This window comes from Camelus dromedarius, chromosome 16 (genome assembly GCF_036321535.1).
Source record: "Camelus dromedarius isolate mCamDro1 chromosome 16, mCamDro1.pat, whole genome shotgun sequence".
In the NCBI taxonomy this organism is placed as follows: domain Eukaryota; kingdom Metazoa; phylum Chordata; class Mammalia; order Artiodactyla; family Camelidae; genus Camelus; species Camelus dromedarius.
The window spans coordinates 20,693,394-20,718,895 of NC_087451.1; the positions used below are offsets into that span (position 1 = coordinate 20,693,394).

General features: G+C 49.6%; 2 protein-coding genes across 4 annotated transcripts in view; one reads left to right on the forward strand and one right to left on the reverse strand.

Annotated features, from left to right (window-relative positions):
* USP43 (ubiquitin specific peptidase 43) overlaps positions 1–11,126 on the forward strand; it is a 48,125-nt gene extending 36,999 nt beyond the window's left edge. For both annotated transcript variants that reach the window (XM_064495266.1, XM_064495267.1), the window contains exons 13-15: positions 540–698; positions 1,582–1,746; positions 9,329–11,126. In XM_064495266.1, coding sequence (XP_064351336.1) covers positions 540–698; positions 1,582–1,746; positions 9,329–10,419 — 1,415 coding nt within the window. In that variant the 3' untranslated portion in view covers positions 10,420–11,126. The remainder of the gene's footprint in view (positions 1–539; positions 699–1,581; positions 1,747–9,328) is intronic.
* A 2,485-nt stretch (positions 11,127–13,611) lies between these two features.
* DHRS7C (dehydrogenase/reductase 7C) lies at positions 13,612–24,327 on the reverse strand. 2 transcript variants are annotated; one of them, XM_010991771.3, is made up of 7 exons: positions 24,183–24,327; positions 23,821–23,980; positions 21,092–21,204; positions 19,503–19,716; positions 17,452–17,544; positions 14,901–15,056; positions 13,612–13,885 (listed from the first exon to the last, which is right to left on the reverse strand). In XM_010991771.3, the coding sequence occupies exons 2-7, from the start codon at positions 23,972–23,974 to the stop codon at positions 13,677–13,679; spliced, it is 939 nt and encodes a 312-aa protein (XP_010990073.1). In that variant the 5' UTR covers positions 23,975–23,980; positions 24,183–24,327; the 3' UTR covers positions 13,612–13,676. The 2 variants fall into 2 exon arrangements, with proteins under 2 accessions (XP_010990073.1, XP_010990074.1); XM_010991772.3 differs by having other exon boundaries at positions 19,503–19,713; positions 24,183–24,326.
* Positions 24,328–25,502: the final 1,175 nt, after the last annotated feature.

The window sequence follows — 25,502 nt, forward strand, 5'->3', positions numbered from 1 at the left end:
ACTCGGGACTCCCTTTTTAAATTATCTTTTTTTTTAAATTATCTTTCATCATTCAGGTTTGCCAGAACATCACAGTAGGCATGAAGGGAAAAATAACTGTATTTTTTCAATGCAATCTATCCGAAGTATATTATATGAAACCACAACATTAGCTCTTAGGGAAAAAAAAAGCATTCAAAAATCAATTTGCAGTTAAGGTTAAAGGTTAAAACCAACGATGTCCAAGTAAACCACGTACAAAGTTTAAATGCAAATCGCGTTTTCATTCCAATGGGGACTCCCGTTTTATTGGAGGTTTTGCCTGAGCAAGCCCTGCAACATAGGATTTGTTCGTGGTGCCACAGCTTCCTTTATCCCTGAGCATCTGGGAGTGTAACTGATGGATCCTTTCTGATTCCACAAAAATCATTTCTGGCTAAAAATGGACCAGTGTTTCTCATTCTGTTACAAACGTCCGCTTTTCAGCTATACCAGCGGGAAATGTCTTCCTGCTTTTGTGGGGCTGCAGTAATGGGGCCTTGGGGTTTGGACCTTCGCAGCCTACTGCCGGAACTCTCTGGACGGCCAGTGGTACAGTTATGATGACAGCACGGTGGAACCGCTTCTAGAAGACGAGGTGAATACCCGAGGCGCTTACATCCTGTTTTATCAGAAGAGAAACAGCATTCCTCCCTGGTCGGCCAGCAGCTCCATGAGAGGTAGGTGCTGCTGCTGGTTCCAGGCGAGAGGAGGGCCGGGGACCGGGAAGATGCTCCACCGAGCATCCAGGGTCCGGAGAGGTAGGCAGGGGCCTGAGCGAGGGAGCTCTGACTGCAGACTAGTGTCCCACTTGTGAGGATGTGGGATGGACATGCTGGAATCCAAGAGTGGGAAGAGGAAAAGGAGTCACATTTTGCATCTGGCAGGTGGCTCTTGGGAGTGTGGGAGTCCTCATCCCCAGTCTCACTCCTGTGAAGCCAGATTTTAATTAAGCTTGTGCAACATAAACCCGTATTCGTCCCATTAGAAAGAAAGGGCAGTTACAAGGGGCGCGGGGCCTTAACAGCAAACAGCTACTTAACCACATGCCAGGGCCAGGTCTGTTAGGCAGCCTCAGACTTGCGTGGCAGCCTGAAGGGAAAAGAAGGGTCAAAACCGACCGTTTTGTGGGACTTACCTCACTCTGCAAACTAGCCATCCTTATCTTTGGGGGTAAAAGAGCATTCAAAAAAATTCCTCAGGTATTTTCCCCCCAAACGCTTGGAAAATGGCCGAATAAAACCAACATGCGCCAGGAGGTCTAAATCCACCGATGTGCCAAGTCTGCCTTTTCACGGAAGATAGATGTAGAAAGAGTAAAACATATGCCATATTTGGAAAACTGGAGTTGGCGACCTGTGGTTTCGTGAAAAGCATTTCGGTATTCATCAACACAGTGTCCTTTCTGTGCCCCGGCGCCTTCCCGCGAGCGCAGGTTCTCCTCTAGCCGTCATCAGTAATCCTGGTCGGGGCTCGGGAGGTGAACCCGGCCGTGAGACGCACCCCGGGGGCCCTGAAGGATGGCGTGGGGCCCAGCCTGCCCTGTCTGTGCTCCCTCCGCAGGTTCCACCAGCTCCTCCTTGTCTGACCACTGGCTGCATCGGCTCGGGAGCAGTAACAGCAGCACGCGGGGCAGCCTGCTGTCCTGGAGCTCTGCCCCCGCTCCTGCCCGGCCCCGGGCGCCGGGGCCTGCCTTCTTCACAAACAGCCTCCCCCGGCAGGAAAAGGGTACGTTTTATCACGCTCGTTAAATTTGCTGATCTTGCTTTCATTTTCCATGACAACCGTGGCTCCTCATCTTTACGGAAGTGCTGGCACTTCGTGGCCTGGAGTGTTTCTATAAAGAGTCCGTCATAGTGAGAGGTTTGGTCATTGCGCAGATCAGGTCTCCCGGGACCTAGCCCGCCCTGTCCGCTGCCCTCCAGCCGCAGGTACCTTCTTCCTCTGCTCCCTGGAGCCGACCATCTAAAGGGGGGAGACAGTGCATCAGCGAGTAAAGGAATATGATGACGTGCCGTAAAGCAGGGAGAAGGGCGAAGAGGGAGCTCATCAGAGGAGGAAGGTATCTAGGCTGGGGGTGGGGGAGAAGGGGTGCAGAGAGGACGGGGGCGGCGGGGAAGGCCCTTTCGAGGGAGTGAATTTGGAACACAGACGTGAGTGCGAGTGAGTCACGTAAAGTCTGGGCATGTGCTCCAGGCAAGGAGCTGTTGGGAATAAATATATAATGGTCGCATCTCAAAGCTGCAGGTGGTTTTCGATTATCATGGAATCCAGCCCTCTGATTATTACAGTCTATGTATCAAAGTTTGGTTAATTATTCCTTGATGTTCAGCATTTTGGCTCCCAAAATCTCACCATTAGAATGTGAATGGGACCACCTCTCCCACGTGTATCACGTTGGTCTGATTTCCTTAGCATCCACTATTTGATGCATTATATATATTCTGACATTTCTTTTTCCTTTACATTTTTATGACTGCACATTTAGGGTAGTGTCTGGTGAACACAAAAGGCGTTCTTTCCCAAGCTTGTCCATCCCCCACCAGCATGAGTCTCTGACAGCCTCATAAGTTCATCTCAGTTCTGTCCAGAGGCCTAGGACCTTGGGCCATGTCTCAGTTCTCCCAGGGAGAAATGTGTTTCACACCCCCTGTAGGAGACAGCTTCAAAAGATGGCCAGCTTTTCCACAGGGTGCTCAGACAGCGGTGAGGCCCAGCTCCAGAAAACTCCCCAGAGAGACCGCGAGGGCCGGCGGAGAAGTAACATTGACAGATAACTGTCCCCCGGGCCCCTGCAGGCATTTTACTTACCTCATCGACTCAGATGAGAGGTGGAATTCTAGCCCTTTTGCAAAGGAGAAAGCTGATCTTAGGAAGTAACCAGTCACGGGAACTCCTGGGAGGTAGCCGGGCTGCAAATAGGTCTGCTCCCTCTGGCAGCCGGAGTCCTGGCGGCGTGGCTCCAAACTCAAGTTTATGCCATTCAGACACTGCAAGAGCCTTGCTTCCACAGGGAGCGTTCCCCCTCTTGGGGTTTGAATAAAACGGCGATAGATTTTGAAATCTGTTGGAGAGGCTCTGAGATGGTTGAGAATCCGGCCTGATTTTCCTGTTAGATCAAAATCCAGCATATAGGTTTTCAACAGAGGTTTAGTACTACATCCTCTCCCCACGGGGATGTCAAATGAGCAGAGGGGACAACTGGCATTTAGTCCCCAGCGGGCGGGGATGCTAAGTGGCTTGCAGTGTCCAGGAATGGTACCAGTCAGTACAGACTTGTCCCTCCCAAATCCCAGCAGTCCCCTGTAGGGAAATACTGACCTTCTGCGAGCTCTGGTTATAGGGACTTCACAGTTGTGAAGGCATTTTAAACTAAAACAAACAGATCCAAGTTTTGTGGGGACTGCAGCTCATATCATTGGGGATGGGTGTTGGGACAGGCTCTGTAAGAGAAAGAACATAGATACACCTTACTTTTGCAATTGTATGAAAATGTGACTGTGTGAAAAAATTGCAAAGGTCCTTCACAGAGGAGGGGGCCTGGGGCTAAAGCATTTCAGTGTTGGTGCTCCTGACAGTAAATGTCTTCTGTGGCTTTTTATCGAGCCTCAAAGGTTTTGTTTTCTCTTTCTCAGTGCTTTCCAGAGAGTGTGTTATTTCAGGTTTTGATTTCCTCTTTCATCTCAAGGTTATCTGGGTGTTTCAAGTATTTAAGAGTTTTTGGTCAGTTTTTATTCTTTATACCTAATTTTACAGATTGTGATTCAAGAATATGGTTTTCAAAAATGATTCCCTTTTTGTGATCAAGTTAGTACATGGTGATGATTTTGTCAGTGTTGTGTGCGAACACAAAATAATGGACATTGTCTGTTTGGGGGATGGGAGCTTTATATCTTAACGACTAAATTAGGTGAATTAGTTGTTGTATTTAACTTCTCCATGTCTTTTTTAACTGAAGTATACTTGATTCATAATGTGTGAGTTTTTGGTGCACAACATAGTGATTCAGTTATTTTTATATATGTGTGTGTGTGTGTGTGTGTATACACTTTTTCATATTCTTTTCCATTATAGGTTATTACAAGATATTGAATATAGTTCCCTGTGGTATACAGTAGGACCTTGTTGTTTATCTATTTTATATATAGTAGTTTGTATCTGTTAATTCCAAACTCCTGATTTATCCCTCCCTGACGCCATTCCCCTTTAGTAACCATGTTTGTTTTCTGTCTGTGAATCTGTTTCTGCTTTATAAATAAGTTCATTCATATCATATTTTAGATTCCACATATAAGTGATATCATATGATATTTGTCTTTGTCTGACTGACTTAGTATCATAATCTCTAGGTCCATCCATGTTGCTACAAATGGTATTATTTCATTCTTTTTTGTGGCTGAGTAGTATTCCATTGTGTGTGTGTGTGTGTGTGTGTGTGTGTGTGTGTGTGTGTGTGTGTGTGTGTGTGTGTGTGTGTATACACCACATCTTTATCCAGTCATCTGTCAGTGGACATTTGGGTTGCTTCCATGTCTTGGCTGTGGTAAATAGTGCAGCTGTGAACATTGGGGTGCAGGTGTCTTTTCAAATTAGAGTTATGTCTGGACATATGCCCGGAGTGGGATTGCTGGGTCATACAATAACTGTATTTTTAGTTTTTTAAGGAACTAAAAACTGGTTTGGGGGGTTTTTTTAATGACAAAAATTCAGAGCCTATCTTATCAGTCCATTCATACTTACTGTAACAACTACAACACTTGATTTCATTTCATTTAAAACATTTTTTCTATGACTGTTACTTTTTTCTTATTTTTACTGATTTGATCATGCTGCTGTGTGTTCCCTTTTTTCCCCTCATTCACTTGGAAGTTCTGTTCTTTTCCATCTTGTTCATGGTTACTTTATGTTTCCCAATATTTATTTCCCAATATTCCCCACGTATATTTATGTTTCCTATTAGTATATGGATATGAGAAGCCTGCTATTTCCCTAGAGTCATCTATTCCATCGCTGCCTGCTCTCTCTCCCCGGATAGGAGGAGACCTGCAGAACGCTTCCACGCCATCCCCCGCCTCCCCAAAATGAGAGTGTTGAAATGCTTTCACACGTTCCCTCAGTCTGTGCTAGGAACTCCCCTACATCAGTCCTCAACTCTTAGGTTTCACTGAGGTGTTTTCATACTCTGTTCCAGACTGTAGTCAGAGTTCCTTCTGCAGTCCCTCTCCCCGTCCCCAACACACTCCCTTAACTTTCTGTAACACATTCTGAGACCATGTGTAGGGGGTGGAACATGATTGCAGGGTCCCCTGAACACCCCTGTCTGCCTTCTTTTTGTCACCCTGGCACTTGAGGTCTTGGTTCTTCGGTGCTTGGTCAAAGGTCTTTTCAGATATGCCAGATATGCTGACTCTTTGCGCGGCCGCAAATATTTCCCCCCTGCAGAGGGGGTGCAGCTTGGCTGGGGCAGGGCTCTTGGGTTGCAGTCCTTTTCTCTCGGGCGTCTGTGGGTGTTTTCCCACGGTCTTCCAGGCCCCAGGGTCGCAGGTGAGACGTTCTTCTTTTTCATGTGAGAGTCACTTGTTCTTTCTGGCTGGAAACTTTTACGATTCTGCCGTGACCTTAGAGTTTAGAAATTCTACTCGCATATGCCTGGGTCTGTGTTTGTTCACCAGCCCTGCCTGGAACTTGGGGAGTCCTCTTCTTCTGAAGATGTAGGCTTTTCTTTAGGGAAACGCTCTTCTGTTTAATTCTTGTCTCTCCTATTTTTCAAATTCCTGTTATTTGCCTGTTAGTTCTCATAGTTTTGTCCTCCCAGTCTCCTAGCTTTTCCCGGTGATTTCTGTCTCTTTCTCACTTTGTTGCTTTCACAATTATGAAATCTGTGGGATTTACTGAATTTCACAGATTTCAAGATAATTTCAGGCCACTGAAAATTTCAGTTTGAGTCTTCGCCATGACCCTGCATGCTTTCAATTCAGGTACTGAATTTTAAAACCTTGAAAGCACATTTTCCAGTCCCCTGTTGTTCTGCACTTAAATCTCCTTGAGAGCTTTGATTTTTGTCTATTTTCTCTGATGGCTCCGTTTCCAGCAGTTCTGTTTTTTCTTATTCTTTGACTGCCAGACCCCCGTATGTATGTTATTTTTCAGTTTCTTCCCATGGGGGCTTCCCTCCACCCCGTCCTGTTGCAGGTGGGATAAGGGTGGCCAGAGGAGGCCCCGCCCCCTGCTCACAGCACACACCGTCCGGTTGGGCAGATGCCCTGTTTCACTAGCCCAGAAGAAAAAGTCACAGAGGAACGGACGTGGCATTTCTCAAGTGAAGCATCCGCCAGCTCCCGGGTCGCTATGTGGTGCGGGCTGTGCCCACTGGGCCGCACAGGCACCATCTGGGTGAGGAGGGCTCCTGGGGCCCTGGGAAGCTGTTCTGTATGCTCTGGGGCTTGTACAGATTTCTGGAAGTACTTAACCGTGGGTGTCCTCAGTGTGGCGTCAGAGTCTAGACCCTACCTGGTTCTCAAGCCAGACTGGGCGTGAGCAGGACCACAGATTCTCCAGCGGGAAGGAAGCATCGCCAAGGGGTCTCTGAACACCACCGCTTCCTCTGGCTCCCAGCATCTCGGGAGGCCCAGCTCCCTAGGGGAGGAGCAGCGGGGCCGCCCCTCCCCCGCCCGGCCTGGCCCCCGGAAGGGAGATGCTTGCTGAGCAGGAAGCGCTGCATCCGCGTGGGCGCGCTCCCGCGCATCTCTCCGCGTATTTCTCCGCGTGTCTAAAGCTTTGGCTCCCTCTCTGATCCAATGAAGAGAATAAAAGAAAATAATGGGGGTGGCCGACGTGCTTTCTCACTGCGTTTTGAGTAGGAGGAGCCGGGCGCTGCGTGGGCACCTGTGGTCCAGGGACGTGCAATGAGCTGCCACTGCGGTGCTGCGGGCAGCCCGGGCCCTTCCACCCTCGGGGGAAGGATGGACAGTGTGCCAGGGCCGCTGCCAAGCCATCCGCCACCTGCCAGGGCTGCAGGCCGATTGTCCCGTTTTGAAAGGCTGAAAGTCGCCGCTTTGTCCTCCTCCTACAAAGCTTCCCTTTCTGCCCTTCCCGGGGCTGTGGCTTCTCACACGTCTCAGTCCTCGGGACAGGGTTGGTTTGGTTTTTTTTGTTTGTTTGTTTTGAGTTTTTGTTTTTCCCCTCCAAGGTGTGAGAATTTAGTGGTGGAGGGCCGACGTCAATCGGGACTGGAATTACAAAGTATTTTGGGTGAGATTGTGTGTACTGCTGGCTAATCTAAAGAAGTGCTTTAAAGAAAACAAAAAACAAACAAAAAAACCTAAAGATGATCTGTGAAAAATCCGAAAGGCAAGGTCTGCGGAACCTCTGAGATGCTGTCCTTCCCTCGCGGGGCTGATGGGCGTCTGCAGCCTCTCAGTCCAGGCACCTCCACCCTTGGTGACATCTGCAGGCTTGCCCTGTTCCTCTGAGCTCCCTGAGCCCCTGCCTGTGCCTCTGTGGACCCTTAGTCGCTCCCCGTACAGCTCCTCCGGGTTGTCTGTGCTAATCACGGGGGGCTGACCGGGCTCCGTGGTGAGAGGGCACAGCTGTGGAGGAGAGGCTGGTGCACCTGACCTCGGGTCTTTCTCTGAATCGTGTGACTGGCCCTGTGCCACGTGGGCTGTGTGTTTCAGCTGAAGATTTCTTTCTCAGGGATGACAGGCGTCTTGTAAATCAAGGTGCCTTAACAGACTTTTTTTTTACTTTTGTTATTGTGTTCAAAGACACATAGTGGAATTTATCATCTTAACCATTTATTTTTTTAGTTGAAGTATAGTTGATTTACAGTGTGTTAGTTTCTGGTGTACAGCACAGTGTTCAGTTACACATATTTATACATATTCTTTATCATTATAGGTTATTATAAGATATTGAATATACTTCCCTTAACCATTTGTAAGTGTACAGTTCAGGGGTATTAAGTACATTCGCGTTTTTGTGCAGCTGCCAGCAGCATCCGTCCCTAGAACTCTTTTCATCTTGTAAGTCTGAAACTCTATACCTTTTCCCACCCCTACCCGTCACCCCAGCCCCTGGCAACCACCTTTATCCTTTCCGTCTCTCTGATTTTTGACTACCCAGAGTAGCTCATAGAGTGGACTCACACAGTATGTGTTTTTTTGTGACTGGCGGTTTGGCGCTCCTTGAGATTCCATGGGAACTTTGGGGTGGGTTTTCCTATTTCTGCTCAAAACTTCACTGGGATTTTGATAGGGGTTGCATTGACTCCGTAGATTGCTTTGGGTAATACTGACATTTTAACCATATTAAATCTTCCAGTCCATGAACGTGAGATGTGTTTCCACTTATTTATATTGTCTTTCATTTCTTTTGGCAGTGTTTTCTAGTTTTCAGTGTAAAAGTCACCTCCTTGGTTAAGTTCATTCCTAAGTATTTTATTCCTTTTGATGCTGTTATGAATGGAATTTTTTTTTGTAACTGATTGACTGTTTCTTAAGAAAATATGTACAACCTTGAGTATATGTATGTCCCCTTTAAAAATGTTGAGATTTAGGAAAGAATTAAGAAAAAAATCAATACGCAGCACCCCCACAGTTCCCTCTACACAGTTCCCTTGTCATTTTAGTATTTATTTTTCCAGACGTCTTTGTATATTTTCACACATACGTATCATACACACACATACACCTACACATATATGTGTGTATCTTTTTGCAGGCTGGATTACTCTGTTTTTCTAGACTATTTCTTGCTTAACAATATATATCAAAACCATCTTTTTAACTATATACTAATGTTGCAAAACACAATGGAGGTCTATCTGGCAGTTCTGATAAAATTAAACAATCATCTTCTTTTACTTTTTCTTTTTAAGCCCAAAGTAGGATAGCTGAGATTCTTGCATTTGAAAGACACAAGGACCGCATTTGACCTAGAAAAGCAGGGAGTTTTGCTGAGCATTCTGTTTCATGGCAGTATTTAAAGATGAATGAGGATGATGATAAATCTTCGGCCAGATGGTTCAGAGGCTGAGCTCTATCGGGAGTCCGCTCTGCCTTAGCGTGTGGCTGCCTTCACTGACGCTGGCGTCAAATGTGTAAATGGGTTCCATGGAACAGCGGGTGTAAATTCTGATGCCCCGAGGGCAGGGGCCATAGTGTCTTGCCCACTTCTGTGCCCCCAGGGCCCAGGATGGTGCCTGGTACGTCAGAGGTGCTCAACCAGTGCCTGTTAGATGGGCATTGGGATTACTCTTAGCGCAGCTGGAGGGGTGCTCGGGCGCTAATGCTCTTGGTGTCTCTTTCAGGAGGTTTGGAGGTCAGGCCTTTGGCAGGAGGCGTCCAAGGCCGCAGCATCAGCATGAAGGGGCCCGCCCCTTCCCGAACCAAGCAGGGGGCCTTCAAGACTGTGCCCCTCCGGTGGTCTTTTGGCCCCAGGGAGAAGCCACCACCGGGGGCATCTGTCGGGTTGGTGGAGTACTTGGAGTCCAGACGGAGACCTCGCTCCACGAGCCAGTCCATCGTGCCGCTGCTGACCGGTGCTGCCGGCGGGGATAAGAAGTCCGCAGCACCGGGGTTAAACGCCACCCTTTCTGCTAAGGGTGAAAGTGAAGATAGTGGGCGAGCCAGCGAGCCAGTGCTGGCCGGGGCGCCCTGCCCCTCGGGCCACCCTGGCGACTCAGATGGCCCCAACACAGCAAGGAAGCTCAAGGAAAACTCTAGTCAAGATATTAGGCTGCCCAGACAGTTTGACCTGCCCCTTACGGTGATGTCCTCAATGGAGAATGAGAAACGAGCCTGGCCGGAGGGCCAGAAGCCCACAAGCTGTAAGGGCAGTGGCCCGGTGGGGAGCAGGGGCAGAGTGCCCTCCCCCAAGGAGGCTCCTAATGTTGCCATGTTTTCCAGAAACAGTGCAGACAGTCACCGAAATACCTTAGGCAAGATGAGGGCTAATGCGGACGGCAGGGACTCGGAGACAGACCGATTCCCACAGGGGACCCTCACCCTTCTGAGGGCTGTGTTTTGGAGGAAGGAGAACAGGAAGGGTGACAGGGCCGAGGTAACCCCCCAAGCGGCCCCCCAGGCAGCCCCAGGCTCCCTGGTGAGTGGCAGGCTGAGCCCGGCTGTGGACGAGCAGGCTCGAGGCTCGTCCCCATCCCTCGGGATTCGAGAGAGCCTGACCAGGGGTCCGGATGGCCACCCAGAGAGAGACGTCCGGTCAGCGCCCAGCTCTCTGCGCCTCCCTCGCAAGGCTGGCAGGCCCCCGAGGGCCAGTACTCTCGGCACGTCACAGATGAGTGTTCCCGGGGAGCAGACTTCTTTCGGAACCTTACCGAAGGTGAAATACCACACTCTTTCCTTAGGTCGGAAGAAAATGTTACCGGAGTCCAGCCTCTGATGGTGTGTATTCTAGTGATGGGTGACGCTGGCTTTCTCGAGACTCTGCACTGAGCACCTGTAGATGGCTCGTGTTGAGAGTGGGATTTGGGGAAGCTGGTTGTCTTGAAAATAAAACAGTTTTTCGTCTCTGCATCTAGATTTCCAACACCTAATACCCCAAAATACTCTATGTTGTTGGCTGCTTTTATACTTCCAGACCACTAGAGGGCGATGTTGGGTAAGCATAATCATTTCAGGACAAGAAATGCTGCTTTATTTAAATTCCAGCGTCTGAATACTTGTACTAAAGAGTGATTGGATGTGGGCAAACATAACTCTGTAGGGAAGCCTAGTTAATGAGAATTTTCAAAATCAAATCAAATATAATTGTCTTCTCCTATTTAAAATTTTTTTTTTTTTGAAATAGTGGACTTAACAGGAAAATCTTTTCCTTTTAATGTTTCTCTGGGATAAAGCATTAAAGATGCCAAAGAAAAAGTGGTAGTGATGGAAAGGCAGGATTCTAGGAGAAAAGAGATGGGAGAGAAATGATTCAGATTTTAGGAGAGTATTTAATATATAACAAATAATTGTATTAAAGTTTTTCAAGGTATTTAAAAAAGAGAACTATTTTGATACTAGGAAAAAAGGAAGTTCTTTTTTAAAAAAAAATTAACTAAGCTCTATGTACAATTTTAATAAAAGCTCATCAGTGAAATGTGTAAATGGCTGTCTGAGTTACTCAAGTTAGACAAATGATCTTGTAGTGTTTCTGCTGTGTAAACATGGCTCATTGCTGTTGATACCAGCAATGAGCCATGTTGATTTGAGTTGTGTCTGAAAATTTAAAGGACTTTTCATTAAAATGACTTGCAGTTCTCTAAGTAAATAGAAATCTCCCCAGGTCTCCCTCTGGAGGGCACATATTTTCAAGGACCAGAGTCTGAGCCTGTCTTTGTGGACCATCACTTTGTTACTGACCAGGGTCCTTGGACCCTTTAATCAATAGAAATCGATAAGAGGCCAGACGAGGAATTCAGGCAACGCTTTATTGGTGCTGGTGCTGCAGCATGAGGGTGCAAAAACAAGTAACAGGTTCCCTTCTCACTCCTGGAGGAGGGTGCCTGATCCCGTGAATGGGGTGAGGGTGGGGAAGACTGGGTCGGTGGATTTGCCTGGGCCTTTGGATGAGGAGCTGTTTCATTCTCTCATGACATTAGCCTTAACCAGACTGCTTCTTTGGGCTCGGTAAGCACACGGAAAAGGATGCTTGTGTCTCCTTGAGAGAACAGCCCCCAGCTTTTTCTGGTTCTTGTCTGACAAACTTCAGGCTATTGGCTGCACTGGTCAAGATGCAGGCCCGAAACATATATATTCAAATCGGGGTGTGTTTCCTAAAGATGCTGGTGGCAACTGCCACAAACGGGGTGACTTAAAACAACAGAAATGTATTGTTTCATGATTCTGGAGGCTACAAGTCCAAAATCCAGGGCAGAGCAGGGCCTTGCTCTCTCTGAAACCTGTAGGGGACGACCCTTCCTCGCCTCTTCCTAGCTTCTGTAAGTAATGTCAACATAAATAATCAATAAACAATCAATCATAATAGGAAAGAGTTCTATCTGAGCCAAACCGAGGACCAGCCCAGAAGCCTGCTTCCCAGGTCACTCTGAGAAGCTGCTCTGGAGAAGCATGGCCCCTCCCCCACCTCCAAAACATGGTCCCCTCGGCCCCGCCCCACTGTGACACACCAACCTGAGAGGAGGCACAGCCCTAAAGAGACCCCCAGGATCCGGGTCTGGGTTGTGGCCAAGCTTGGCCCGGAGCCCAGCACCGGGGTGACCCCAGGACCGGCTGCCTGCGGCCCTGGCTCCAGCCTTTCTTGTCCCGAAGCTGCCACCTCTGTCTCTGACCACCAATCACATTTCAGTCACTTTCCTGATGCATTTGTTCATGCCTCAGCCCCTACCCACCATCCATTCGTCCCTCATCCTAAGCACCACTCTAGTACCCACCTCCCCAACAAAAGCAATAACATAGAAGGTTTTCTTGCTGACTCCAGACCTGCTCTGCCTTAGCTGACCCCCTTAAATTCTGGCTACACATCCTGACCATCAGCTTTATCCTGGGGTGACCTGGAGTCCCTGGTGATCACGTGATCCTGGACACTTTGCTTTTTAAATCCAGGCATATATATGTGCATATGTGTACCACCTATGTGTTAATTTGGTAAATGGCGTGGGTTCCAGGGGAAATTTGAGCCCTCTTTCATCTATAAATATTAGAAAAGTTTGCATCAGTAGTTACAATATCAGTGCAAAAAATGTACCCTCCACTTTTCAAGATCCCAAGAATCATTAAAGAAAAACCAAACCAGGAGAAACACCCATCCAGTAACAAGGATGGCGGTTTTAAGAGTTTTGCTTTGAGAAAGGGAGAAAAGGCTGGAATGAGCTGGAAGCCCCAGGGCAGGAGTTCTCAGGATTTGTTGCACCTTGGAAGCAACTGGAAGAAGTTTTAAACAGCTGTGCCTGGGCTCCTCTTTGGACCAATTAAATCCGGGGGAAAGGGCTGATTCTGATGAGCTGCCGGGCCGGGGCGTTACAGCTCCGCCGTGTGGCCACCCTGGGAGCTGTTAGCCCCACGCAGCTCTTTCAATTCAAATTAATTCAAATAAAATAAAATGAAAAATTCAGTTTCTCAGTTCCACAGGCCACATTCCAAGGGCTCAACGGCCACTGGTGGCTACTGGCTAACATCCTGGACCCTGCAGGCGATAGAATATTTCCATCACCGCAGGAAGTTCCATTTGGCAGCCCTGCCCGAATGGGTCACCAAATCCAGCTTCTGTGGCTGGGGCTGACCGGGCAGGTCCCCTTGTGTAAAATGGAAGGGGTTTTCTGACTGAGTCCCTGGGCAGGCTGGTGGCCACAGTGTGTGTGTGTGTGTGTGTGTGTGTGTGTGTGTGTGTGTGTGTGTGTGTGTGTGTGTGTGTTGGACCCGTTATGGTTCCTGTTTTTCTGCTCGGTTGTCACCCTTTAGAGAAGCTTCTGGAAGTCTGTCCTAGGAATGTCATGGCCCAGACACCCAGCGGCCCCATGGGACCGGGCTGGCCTCCGAGCAACCCCACTTGGATGGAGCGAAGGTTGGAAGATGTCTCATGCTGGGAGATGTCTCATGTGGGGGAGTGGAGGTAGGCAGCGCCGAGAGGACAGAGGAGCCAGCACCGGCCAGGAAAGCCTTTATTCCCCTCAAGGTGACCGGTTTGTCCCCCAGCAGTTAACCCTCCTCTGGGACGCTGAGTTTCTCCTTCACCCCACAGGCCACCACGGCAAAAAAGAACTCCGGGAAGAAGGTGCGGATGTACACAGCAGCCTTGGGGATGGGGTTGGCCATGAAGACCTCTTGCTTCTTCCGTCTCACCGTGCGCATCACCTCCTCCGCCACATCCACCGGGTGCACCCCGTAGGTCAGCTTCCTGAAAAAGACTGAAAAGCCCGAGGAGGGGGCGGAGCTTCTAGCCTCTGCAGGAGACGGAGGGGTCAGAGCCCTGAGCCCGGGGTGAGGAGCGTGCGGTGCTGGAGTCCCAGGCTCCCCGAGCCCTGGGGAGGCACTTGACCCCTGTGCCTCAGCCTCCTCATCTGTAAACTGGGCTCAGTTTCCTGCCCTATTAACTTCGCAGGGTGGTTGTGAGCCATGGAAGGGATGAGAAAGAGCTTAGAAGAAGGGGCCAGATGTCTGAGGGGGCTGTGGTTTATAACTGTTGCAGATTTGGGCTTGTCTGGAGCCCCCGGAAACCACTTGCCCACATCTTGGTTCATCCTGATTCCCTAATGAAGACAGAGCCTCAGGCGGAGTGGAGCTGCTCAGAGCATTCTAGAATAGGAACAATTTACAGTTGTTCAATTGTAACAACTGTACCGTTAACAATTACAGTTACGGTTCAGAGCATTCTAGAATAGGAACAATTTACAGAGCACTCGCGATGTGCTGGTTGCAGCTCCAAACCCTTTCTGAGCTGGAACTTTTGGTCCTCCCAATGGCTACACATGGTAGGTATTACCATCAGCCCTCATTTTCCAAAGGGGAAACTGGGGCACAGGTGCAGGGAATTGCCTGTGGTCAGATGGGGAGTATGTGACAGAGATGAGCTGCAGATGCAGGCCGTCAGCTTGGGCTCCGTGCTGCTTCCTAGGGCACAGGGGCCGGGGGTTCTTAAAGACCAAATCCTGGCTCTTCCACGTGGGAGACTGAGCCCAGAGACCTGCAGTCATGTGGCCAAAGGCAGAGAGCCTGTGAGTGATGGAGCGCAGAGTCTGCTGGTTGCGAGTGAAGATTCCATCTACCTGGTGCCTCACGGCTGAAGTTGGGGGGTCTCTCCCTGCCGTTGGCTGGGTGCAGGGGTCCCACGGCCCCCAGTCTCATGCTTCGGGAACATCCTCCACCCCCACCCCGGGGAGCCCTCCCAGCCCCTGTCCCTCCGGCTTCCCTCTGAAAGCTCACATTTCCAGACGGAGGCCTCCCAGTTTCCTTGGCCGGGCAGAACATGGTGGGACCGGATGAAAGCGGGGCTCACGGTGCTGACGACCACGTCGTATTCCTCCACCTCCGCCCGGAGGCAGTCGAAGAAGCCTAGTGCTGCGTGCTTTGAGGCGGCATCTGGAAGAGAAACCAGCCGGGAGGTGAATGCAAATCCCGGCCACGCTTCCCAGGGGGACGCTGGAGACACACGTTCCTACAGACTCTGCTGAAAGAGGCCTCAAAAATTACAGCCCTGCTCCTCACGCCATAGGGGAGGACAGAGCCGGGCAGACGCAGAGCTGGGGCTGAGTCCAATTTAACCACTTGTCCACAGCGTGACTTTGGGTCAGTGGCTAATTATTACCTCCGAGGCTCAGTTTTCTTATCTTTAAAATGGGCATAATATCACGCTTGCCAAGTGAGAAAACGTATCTGAAACACCTGGCACTAGCGTGAGTTCTCATCCCTTCCCGGGAAGGCTGATTCCCCAAGGGAGAGTGATTTCTCCAAGGTCCTGAGGTCAGTGGGGTTAAGGATGCGGGTGCTGGGTGCCTCACCTGTAACCTGAGGACCTGGTGAGGCATAAATAGAGCGGAGATATTACTGCTGTGAGTTTAGAACAAGAAGAGATGTGTGAAACTCCTCACACAGCGGCCGCCTGGGAGACCCTCTGATAAATAGGCAGTACTTTCACAGTCACTCCCGTTCATAGCAGGGGCCCAGAGTAAGAGCATCGGCGAGCAGGAGTTCAGGGCTCAGTCCTACAAGACTGTCCCCCAACCCTGTTCAGGCTGATCACAAGTCCACATTGTCACCTGTACTTCTGACCAACTGGCTGTATACTAGAGATTCCAATGGTCCTCTCCTTGGGTTCGGTTAATTTGCGAGAGTAGCTCACGGAACTCAGAGAAACCTTATACTTACTAGGTTATAGGTTTATTATAAAAGGATATAACTCAGAAACAGCCAGATGGAAGAGATGAACAGGGCAAGTTATGGGGGAAGGGATCAGATCTTCCACGCCCCTGCGGAGTGTACTGCTGTCCCCAAACCTCCGCGTGTTCACCAACCTAGAAGCTCTCTGAACCCCCTTTCCTGGGCTCTCAGGTATCTGACATTCTTTACTGGGCGTGTTTCCCCTAACAGACTGACAGCCCCAGGTAATGCCTACCTTATCACTGCCCTTCACAGATCTAAACCTCTTCCCTTACCTCAGCCCATCAGAGACTTGTGCACAAGCTGATCAGGCACCTTGTGACCCGACCTTATAAAAGACCCCAACAACCAGCCCCCTCGCCTGTGTGGCCCGCAGTTGCCTATGGCAGTGTCCCCTGATAAACGCGTTTCTGTGCTCATACTTTATCTCTGGTAAATTCTTTTACCAACCTGAGTGTCACCATGTCCTCATATGGGCCGCCCCGTTGTGTCACACAATGTTTGGTGGCCCCTCTGTGGCTAGGACCCCAGGGGAGTCCTTTGGGCTTCTCTTTCTCCCCCTCCCCACAGGAGTCTCCCTCTGGCTTGATCGGATGCTCCCGGGAGGCCGTTAGGGCGGGCCCTAATCCAGCCTGACTGGTGTCCTTATAAGAAGAGGAGGGGACGGCAGGGCTGCACACGGCGGAGAGACCATGTGGGGGCACAGGGAGAAGACGGCCGTCTGCAAGCCAAGGAGAGGGGCCTCAGGAAAAATCAAACCTGCTGGCACCTTGATCTTGGACTTCCAGCCTCCGGAACTGTGAGAAAATCCGTTTCTGTTGTCTGAGCCATCCAGCGTGTGGTATTTCTTTACAGCGGCCCCAGCAGACTAAGTCAGGGGCCCCACCCAATCCTTGTTCGTCCCTCCCTTCTGCCCAGCAGACACATCCCCAGCTCCTGTGTCGTGCGTGGTACTGTGGGCCGTAAAGAAACGTATGAGGCTTGCTCCCCACCCTCCCACATCCCACCTCATGGGTGGTGGGAGTGGCTCCACAATTTTCCCAGCTGGATCCCATGAACATGCACTGAGAAGCCCCACTCGCCCTCGGACCTTTTCGAGGACTGTCACTTTAGAATTCTCTCTGGCGCCTCTCCTGGGACTCTGCCCCTTTCCTTCTCTACCTCCTCCCTCCTCAGAACCCTTCATCCGTCTCCCGTTTCCGGATATGACACGCACCCCTCCTTTCTTTCCCAGTTGTAATCTTTCCTGTCCCTCAAGGGCATCTTTGCTGAGAAGGCGGTATCTGAGCTGGGACTGCGCACCCACGTCAGGAGTGTGACCTTGATCTGGCACGGGTCCCGTTCAGCCAGGGCACGTCCTGGCCGCCTGTGGGACGCAGCTTCTGGGGTTGCAGGAGGAAGGCTTCTTTTTTATCTCCCGCAGTCACCTGAGTGCTGTAGGTGCTCAAAAATAGGAGCTGAAGGGAAGAAAGCAAAGCCCGCGGATGCCTCCATCCCTGGACCTCCTTCCCGATGTGGCCATACGCCTAGTCCCAGACACAGCATCTCTTGTAAGACACGTAACGTAAGATGAGACATTTTTGCCTTAGCAACTTACAGGCGGTGCGGAACGGGATTCCCAGCTTCCCTTGGAGGTTATTCACTAGCACGATTTGGCCTGTCCTCCGGGAGATCATGTTGGGAAGCAGGGCTGGAAAGCACGGGGCAATGAGGCCCAGTTACAGATCTGAGAGCGAGGCAGGCAGCAGCATGCAGACCCCTTCCCCAGACCCCCTCCATCACCTGGGGCCCCGCTGCCCTCCTGGTAATTAGATCACAGTGAGATGCAGACGGAATGGACCCCGGCCATCATTTATCCAGTGTCTCCTAAGAGTGGGCTGGGCCCAACTGGTGAATTGCTGGGTGATTTTAAATGACCCATCCATGTGCACGAGGAGACACAGAAATGGAATGACGCAGATTTCAACAGTGAGAAAGGTAATCTCTCTTCAGTTCTCCTATTGCTTCTAGTACGAAGTCTCAGGGTGATTCCAATAGGTCTTCAGTTTTTTATTTGTTTGGATTTTTTGTGGGAGGAAGTAATTAATTTTATTTATTTATTTATTTTAATGGCGGTACTCGGGGTTGAACCCAGGACCTGGTGCATGCAAAGCACTCCCTCTATCACTGAGCTATACCCTCACCTCTCTTCCAGTAGGTCTTTAACACCTCTCCTGCATGTGCTAAGCTTTTTTGAAAAAGGAAATACAGGTATGAACTACTATATATAAAATACAGAAACAACAAGGACCTACTGTATAGCACAGGGAACTATATGCAATATCTTGTCATGACACATAATGGAAAAGAATCTGAGAAAGAATATATATCTGTATAAATGAAGTCACTTTTCTGTATCCCTGAAACATTAGAAATCACTTATCCTCCAGTAAAAAATAAATTTAAAAAGTTTTTTAAGAAGAGAAGAAAGACCTCAGCACTTTGTCTTTGGAGAATTCACTATTTTGTTTTGATCTCAGATTTTCTTCTATTTATTGAGAGGGAAGGGGGTTTTTAATTTATGGTGAAATTTCCCCCTAAACCGAATTCATTTACAAATGAGGAGATTTAGGGAAAGCTGTGAGGTGAAAAACGGTCCAGGTGGAATAGGGATGTGGCAGAAAGTCAAAGACTCAGCTTTGCATCCTCACTTCGATGCCAGGGCACCCTGGGCGCTCGGAGGCAGCGTGACTGACACACCTGGGCCGGCCTGCCGTCTGTGCCCTCAGGGACTGGGCTGGGCACCATTTTAGAAGCTCTGGGAAGTCATCTCTCTGCTCCAGATACTTCTTTCCCTTCCTCTGCCGCAGGTCTCAAAAGCCCATTAGCAGGGAGATTCTGGCTGCAGAGAAGGGGCAGCTCTACAACCAGGCTTCCTCAGCCTTTGCCAGGGCGCCCACTCCCGCAGTGTAGACGTTCTCCCTACTTATCGTCTCCCTTTTGTGGTTCTGCTTTGATGAACTTTATTAGTGGTGGGGGGAGGGGGGAGGGTTTAAACTCTTAGTTCAATTCCATGTCATCTCTAGGCACAACCCCTCCAGGCTTCAGACCTGCACTTGAACTTGGCGGTTAGAAATCTCCATACAGAAACCACCATCTGACCCTTAAAAGGGAGATACCCTCCTGCCTTCCCTGTTTCTGCAAAGGAATTGAAAGGGCTCTGGGTCTCTTGTAGTTGGGGATAAACTCTTCTTCTTCATTACTGAGGACAGAATTTCTACCTTTGACCAACTGTCCTGGTTAGGGGCAGATCAACCACAAGGTCGATGTATTAAGATTTGTGGAGGATGAAGACAATGATCCAGAGATGTGGAATGGGACTGGAGGGGAGCCACGGATATGAGGAAGCAAAGAGGAGTAAAGGGCGGGGCTTGGGGAGGGGGCCTCACAGGGAGGGAGGGTGGAGTTTGCCAGTAAGAGACTTTCACAGTCCTTTTGCTTTTATCAACATTTACAGTCAGATGCTGAAAGCATTCACCAAATAAGCAGGGATTTTTCTGAGGGGTCTGGAGACTCCATCCAGAATTGGACGCCTGCTGGGTGACATAACAGAGCCCTCTCCAGCAGCCAGTGGCCCAAGAACCCACGGGAAGGTCAAACTCACGAGACCTTTGGTCAGTGTGATGGGCCCAAAGTAATTGGCGTCCATGATCTTTTTATCGAGCTCCAGAGAAATCTTGTGGGCAGGCCCCTTCACCTTGACGCTGGCGTTGTTGATAAGGATGTCCACACAGCCGTAGCAATCTAGGACTTCTTTGGCCACATCCTGGACACAGCTGATGTCCGAGAGGTCCAAGAGGACCAGCTTCGGGGTGAATGTCTGCTGGACCAATGAGAGAATCAAGGTGCGTGTGAGAACATCCCCGCAGACCTGGGGGCTTCAATCTAAGAGATACCCCTTTTGAAATTCAGAGCTCATGGAATGACTACAAAGAAAGGATGAGGAAGAAGCAGAGATGATTCTGGGAGGCAGGAAATTGATGGAGAAAATGCATTCTTGCGGACCAGAGCAACAACATTCCAGACATGCAAATGTGCAGTGAGAAGTCTGAACTTCAGGTCAGGGGGCCAGAACCAAGAAATCCAAATGGAGGCTGTGCACTGATTCCAGAGGTGATGTCATTACTTACAACAATTCTGAGCTCTTTTTTGGAAAATGCTTTCAAGCTGGCTTCCAAGCCACAACAGAATCTGTCCAGTACTTTGTAACCACATTTTGTTTTTGACCAAAATCATACACTCAACACAATACCTTTGAAGCACCATCTATGTGCTGGGCATTGTGTTTGGCTTTTAACACTTTCTGTTGTCAAGATGCTCATGGTTTAGAAGGGGTATAGGTGAGAAAATTGATGATAAACGCAATCCCAGTGTTTGACAAACACTAATCCTGAGATATGCCTTTCAAAAGAGGGCTCCCTGGTCAAGTTTATTTGGAAAGCAGACTATTATATGTTCTTCCTGGATAAATATACACATATTTACATATCAAAGGCTCTGAAAAGTCCTGCAGTAAAGAAACAGTCAGACAAGCTTGGCCTAACTCAATATGTCCCACACAGTTGACCTCAGAACCTTGTTTTTACTACCTAATAACCAATAAATAATACCCAATAAGACCCCAAGAAACACAACTTGGAGAATGCCCTGCTGTCCTGTTTACCTCCTCAAGTACCAGGCTTAGTTCTAAATTAGTTGGGGCTATTTCCCAAACCAAATTCAACAACAGGGGCAAAGATTAAAAAAAAAAAAATTTCTTAAACAATGCTCTGGAAATCCTTTGAAAAAACCAGCCTTGTGCTCACCTCCTATATAACTTCATGGAAGGAGACGTTTCCCTGATTTCTTGGAAGGAAATATTATTTGAAGTATTATTTTTAAAGAATCAGCCATAAGTGTTTATACCCAGAGCCCCCTATCTGTAACAAATTCTATCTTCTGGATCCTCTTTGAGTCTGACTTAAATAGGATGGGGGGTGGGGAGGCCCGAGGGCTGGAGAACACATTTTTGGAAGGGTGGGTGGTCAAAATGAGTCAACCACCAAACTGGCTGAGGTACCTGTGTCAAGATGAATGAGGCCATTGCCTTACATTCCCCCAAAGCAATCACCAAATTTCACCCAAGGAGCTGCTCGCTGACAGTCAACGCAGGCTAAGGACGCCGGAAGTTAGCCACGCCGGCTGCCGGAAGGCCTTACCTTGCTGGGGTCCGCCACGCTGCTCAGGGCGTCATGCAGGCTCTGCAGCCTCTCCCAGCTCTTCCCACACAGCACCAGCCTTGCCCCGCCGGTGTGGAACACCCGAGCACACTCTGTGGGGGAGAAGGAGGGCAGACAGGGCGCGCCGTGTGGATGACACCCCTGAGGGTGAGCCCCTCTCTCTTCCAAGTGCAAGAATTCCAAGAATTCAGGTCTTGGAGCCATGAGTTCCTTTAGAGTTCATTTCTTTCAGCTTCCTCTGGAATTTCTTTTTGTTTCCAGCCTCAATGTGGTGGCCTCCCGCGAAGGGCAGCTCATAGTGGCATAAAACAGCCCTTCCTCCATAGGAAAGTTCTGTTTACTAGGACTTCCTTAAACTGGACAGGAAAAGGACCCTGCCCAGCAAGCCCCCAGAAGCATCTGAACACATGCTGGGAGTTCCCTGTCGCTGGGAGCCTGGACCGAGGTCTGAGTCGCCCTGAGACATCTCATGGGCCCCCAACCCTCCCAGAGCAGAGCGGGGAGAGCTGAGGCTGCCCCGGGGGTTGGTTGGATTATTGAAGACCCCACCGTGGTCTTCAAGATCATGAGTTGGCGCCCCTCACTTTTTTCTTGCCTTAAACTTGGGAAATGGAGCACTTGGAACTCGGAATTGCTGCTGTCAGCAGCGAGCTCTGGCCAAGCATTTATTTAAGGTCACACCCGCCCAGCTTCTCAAGTTACTTTTAAATACTCGGACTTTATTTTTTTCTGCTTTGCCTTTCTTTCTAGGGTGAGCCCATGAGAGACTTAAAAAAAGAGCAGTGGTAACATGACAGAGACTAGACCTTATTTCTCTGAAAATGCCATTTTGCTTCTGAGATGTATTTCCTAAATACCTGATTTGCACAATATTTAGCTCTAATAGAATGAGACTTACATAAAATAAATAAGACTATAAAACCAAATATACATCTCTCAGCAATAGATAGAACTTAAGTCCCATCTAGTAAAACAGGAAGTCAGGAAAGTTAGAGAAGCTCTGAACAGCCCTCTGAAGATTCTGAGCAGGATGGAATCGACATGTGGAGATCGCCCGCCCATCAGCAGCAGGATGCATGTGCCTTTCTTGCATCTGTGGTTCAGTCACCAAGAGAGTCCGTATCCTGGGTACCAATCGAGAAACCCCCAGACACGCCACTAAAGGTAGTGTCTTTCTGTGAGCAGCCACGGAGCCCAGAAGCCAGCTCCTCGGGGGCCATCCAAGAGGGAGGAGCATTCAAGGTGGCAGGGAATTAAGGTGATGAAGGGGTCTCACGTTGGCAGCTGGCCTGTTGCTGGAAGGGCGTGTTCTACTTAAAGAACAGGTTGCCGTGAACACTGACTCCGAGTGTCTCTGGGTGGGTGTCTCTGGTCCGTTTCCCCAGGGCACCCACTACTGTCAGTTGTCTTGTGTCTGGTTTGATTGGCAAATGCGTGTGCCCTGGCCGGTCCCTGTAGAGATGGAATTTGTGGTCCCCCATCGCCATCCCTTTTGAGCACTGAGTCTAATGGTGCAGGATATCCTTCTTGTGAATTGCTTCTGGGGCCCACGTAGGGGCCACCCGGGAACCTAGTTTAACTGCCCGGCTCTTTGTCTTCTATCTCATGTGGTGAGCCCAAGCTGACCACTCACTGAAGGTGGGCTGCCAAGGAGGCGCTGAGAGAATTCCCAGACAGGAGGTTGCAAATGTTCTCATGATGGCGCGGCACGGTGGCGGGTGCCCAGCCTGCCCGCAGGCCTCTGTGGAAGGGCTGGTGCTCATCTTGGTACTCAGGATGTAGTGAACCCAGTGGACACCAGCTGAGTGACCTAGTGAATGTTTGGCTGGGGGGTTCTACATTTGATTAAAAATAACAAAAACAACAGCAAGAATTGGACCCCAACTATATGACGCACGGGGCTGCACTACCATTGTTGGGAATGAGAGAGTCAGAAGCTTACAAACCTAAGGACAGTTACTATCTCTTATGTCACAGATGCCACCAGAGGAAGGGCCCTCTGACACCATCTAATTCAGGAGTTGCAATGGTAAATGCCTTCAAGACCAGGAGGTGATGATATGGTTGAGAGAATCCGAAGAGTGTGAGACAACAGGGATTAGTGGGGAGTGTGGTACACTGGTGTCTGCATGTCCTGCCTAGATCTGTTCATCCTTATCACCCTTACTAACACCTGAGTGCTGCCCACTGTAGCTCCAGGCACTGTTCTGAGTGTTCTCCACCTATTAATTAATTTATTCATCACAACAACATTATGAGGCAGAGAGGACTGTATCCTTGCCTTCAGAGGAGAAATCCAAGGCTGAGCAGGGCGGCCCCCAGCTAGTAAGCGGTGGAGCCCAGACCAGAACCCAGCTCCTGAGTCTGGCCTTGTAACCAGTTCCCTGCCCCTGCGGAGGGCTTTGCATTTCAGAATTTCTGGAAACCCCGTGACAGCAAAACAGACCATAACTGCAGACTGATTTTGGCCCTGCAGGCTGTAAGTTTGCAACCCCATATATTCCAACCCCCTCAATTCTCAGGATAGGAAGCTGCAGCCTCTGGGGGAGAAGACACTTGCTGCTTAATGACAGATGGTAGGAGAAAACACAACCTTGATCGCCTTCCCCCGCCCCCCACCTCTGCCCAGCCGGCTCACCCGGACGCCACCCTGTCACTGCTTGTCCTTCGGGGCGGGAGTCGTACAAGTGGGGGCGAAGCTGGCTTACCCTTGCCCAGTCCTGAGATGGCATCGGTGATCACCACCACCTTGTTCTGCACGGCTGACTTGGACCACAACCTGGACACCTCCTGGTAGATGAAGAGGAGGCCGCTGATTCCCAAGAGCAGCAGGGGCAGCGCGAGCATAGCTGTGACTCCCATCTTGTTCTGGGGGGAAATGACAAAAAAAAAAAGAAAAAAGAAAAAAGAAAGGTGTTGGCTTTGCAAAGAGACGGGATCGGGACCCGGGGCGGGAGGGGGAGGCGCACTCATGCACCAAGCCCCGAGCCTCCTCTCCAGGGAGCTCCCGGAGGGCTGCTCCGGCCCGCGTGCTAATCCCCAAATGGTCAGTGAAGAGGACGTTACTCACCGTGTCTCTGAGCACAAACGGAATCCGGGGGCCTGCCCTCCCAAATGTTGATTGCAAGTCTAATTAAAATGGTTCTGCATTTTTTGGAAAGAAGTCCTTGTGTTAAGGCCACTTGCTTGGGCCCTAATGACTATTTATAGCTCTCAGAGCACTAAAGGGCTTTTGGGGTAAATATAGTGTCTATTCTGATACCCAGGGACACATGCTGGCCGGGTCTGATTTCAGAGTCCCTGCCAAGCCATTTAAAGCTCTCCCGCGTGCCTCACTATAAGAGGTTTCCATTGCAGTTTGGGGCTGAGCGTTAGGGATCGGGACCTGGGATTTCAGCACAAACATCCTCGCCCTCCCTTCCTGTAACCCTCGTATAAGGTAGCTTCCAGGTAGCTCAGACCTGGCATGGCAGGGAGCCACCGGGCCATCCCTTTCTGGCTGGGGGAGAAAAGCATGGAAAATCTGTTAAGCGGAACAGAGCCTGTTGCAGAATGAACCACTTGGAGGTGTGACGTGAGCTATTGGAAAGAGTCGTTTGGGGAGCGTTTCTCTTTAATCAAGTTCTTCCACGTCTCTGAGCCTTAGCCTCCTCACCTGTAAAATGGGCAGAACAGTCTGATCATGCAGGACTTGTGGGAGAACAAAATAAGATACTGCATATCAATAACAGACTCCGCCCAATTAAGAATGCTAAGAATTTATCCCAAATGTTCAATATTTTAACTACTTAAGGAATCTCAGTAGGATCAGAAACAGAGAGACATACACAGCTAAAGTCCCGTTCCAGTACTCAACCCATCAAAACGCAGAAGACCGATCATAAGGATGTCCTCATTTGTGTGGGGAGCATCATTGGGTTGGCCAGGAGCCGGGGCAGGGAACAGTGCATGGGGGTGGGGACGGGGAAACTGCATTTCTTCCTTGGAAGTTAAGGTGACCATGAACACTTCTTAATTATGTATAATAAACACGTACATACGCAAACACCCAGCACGGTTCCGGTCCATTCCTGTGCCTGATGGTTTCGGTTTCTCCCTTCTCTCTGGCAATGTTCCCTTAGTCTGGGTTGGTTTTCCTTGTTGCCTTCCCTTAATGCATGTCAGGACCCATTCCTGAGGATCTTGGACAGGGTTCAGAGGTGAAGGATGCCAGGGCTGAGTCAGGGAATGGATGTGCACATATTTGGAGAAACAGTAAACGGTTGGGTCAATACCATCTATTCATGGCCCGCTAACCCCAGCCCATGCATGTTCTCTGGGCTGGAACGCAGGTCCTGAGAGTTCGGTCCTTCTTTTCTAGCCAGGGCCGCACTCATTCTGCTGCATAAAG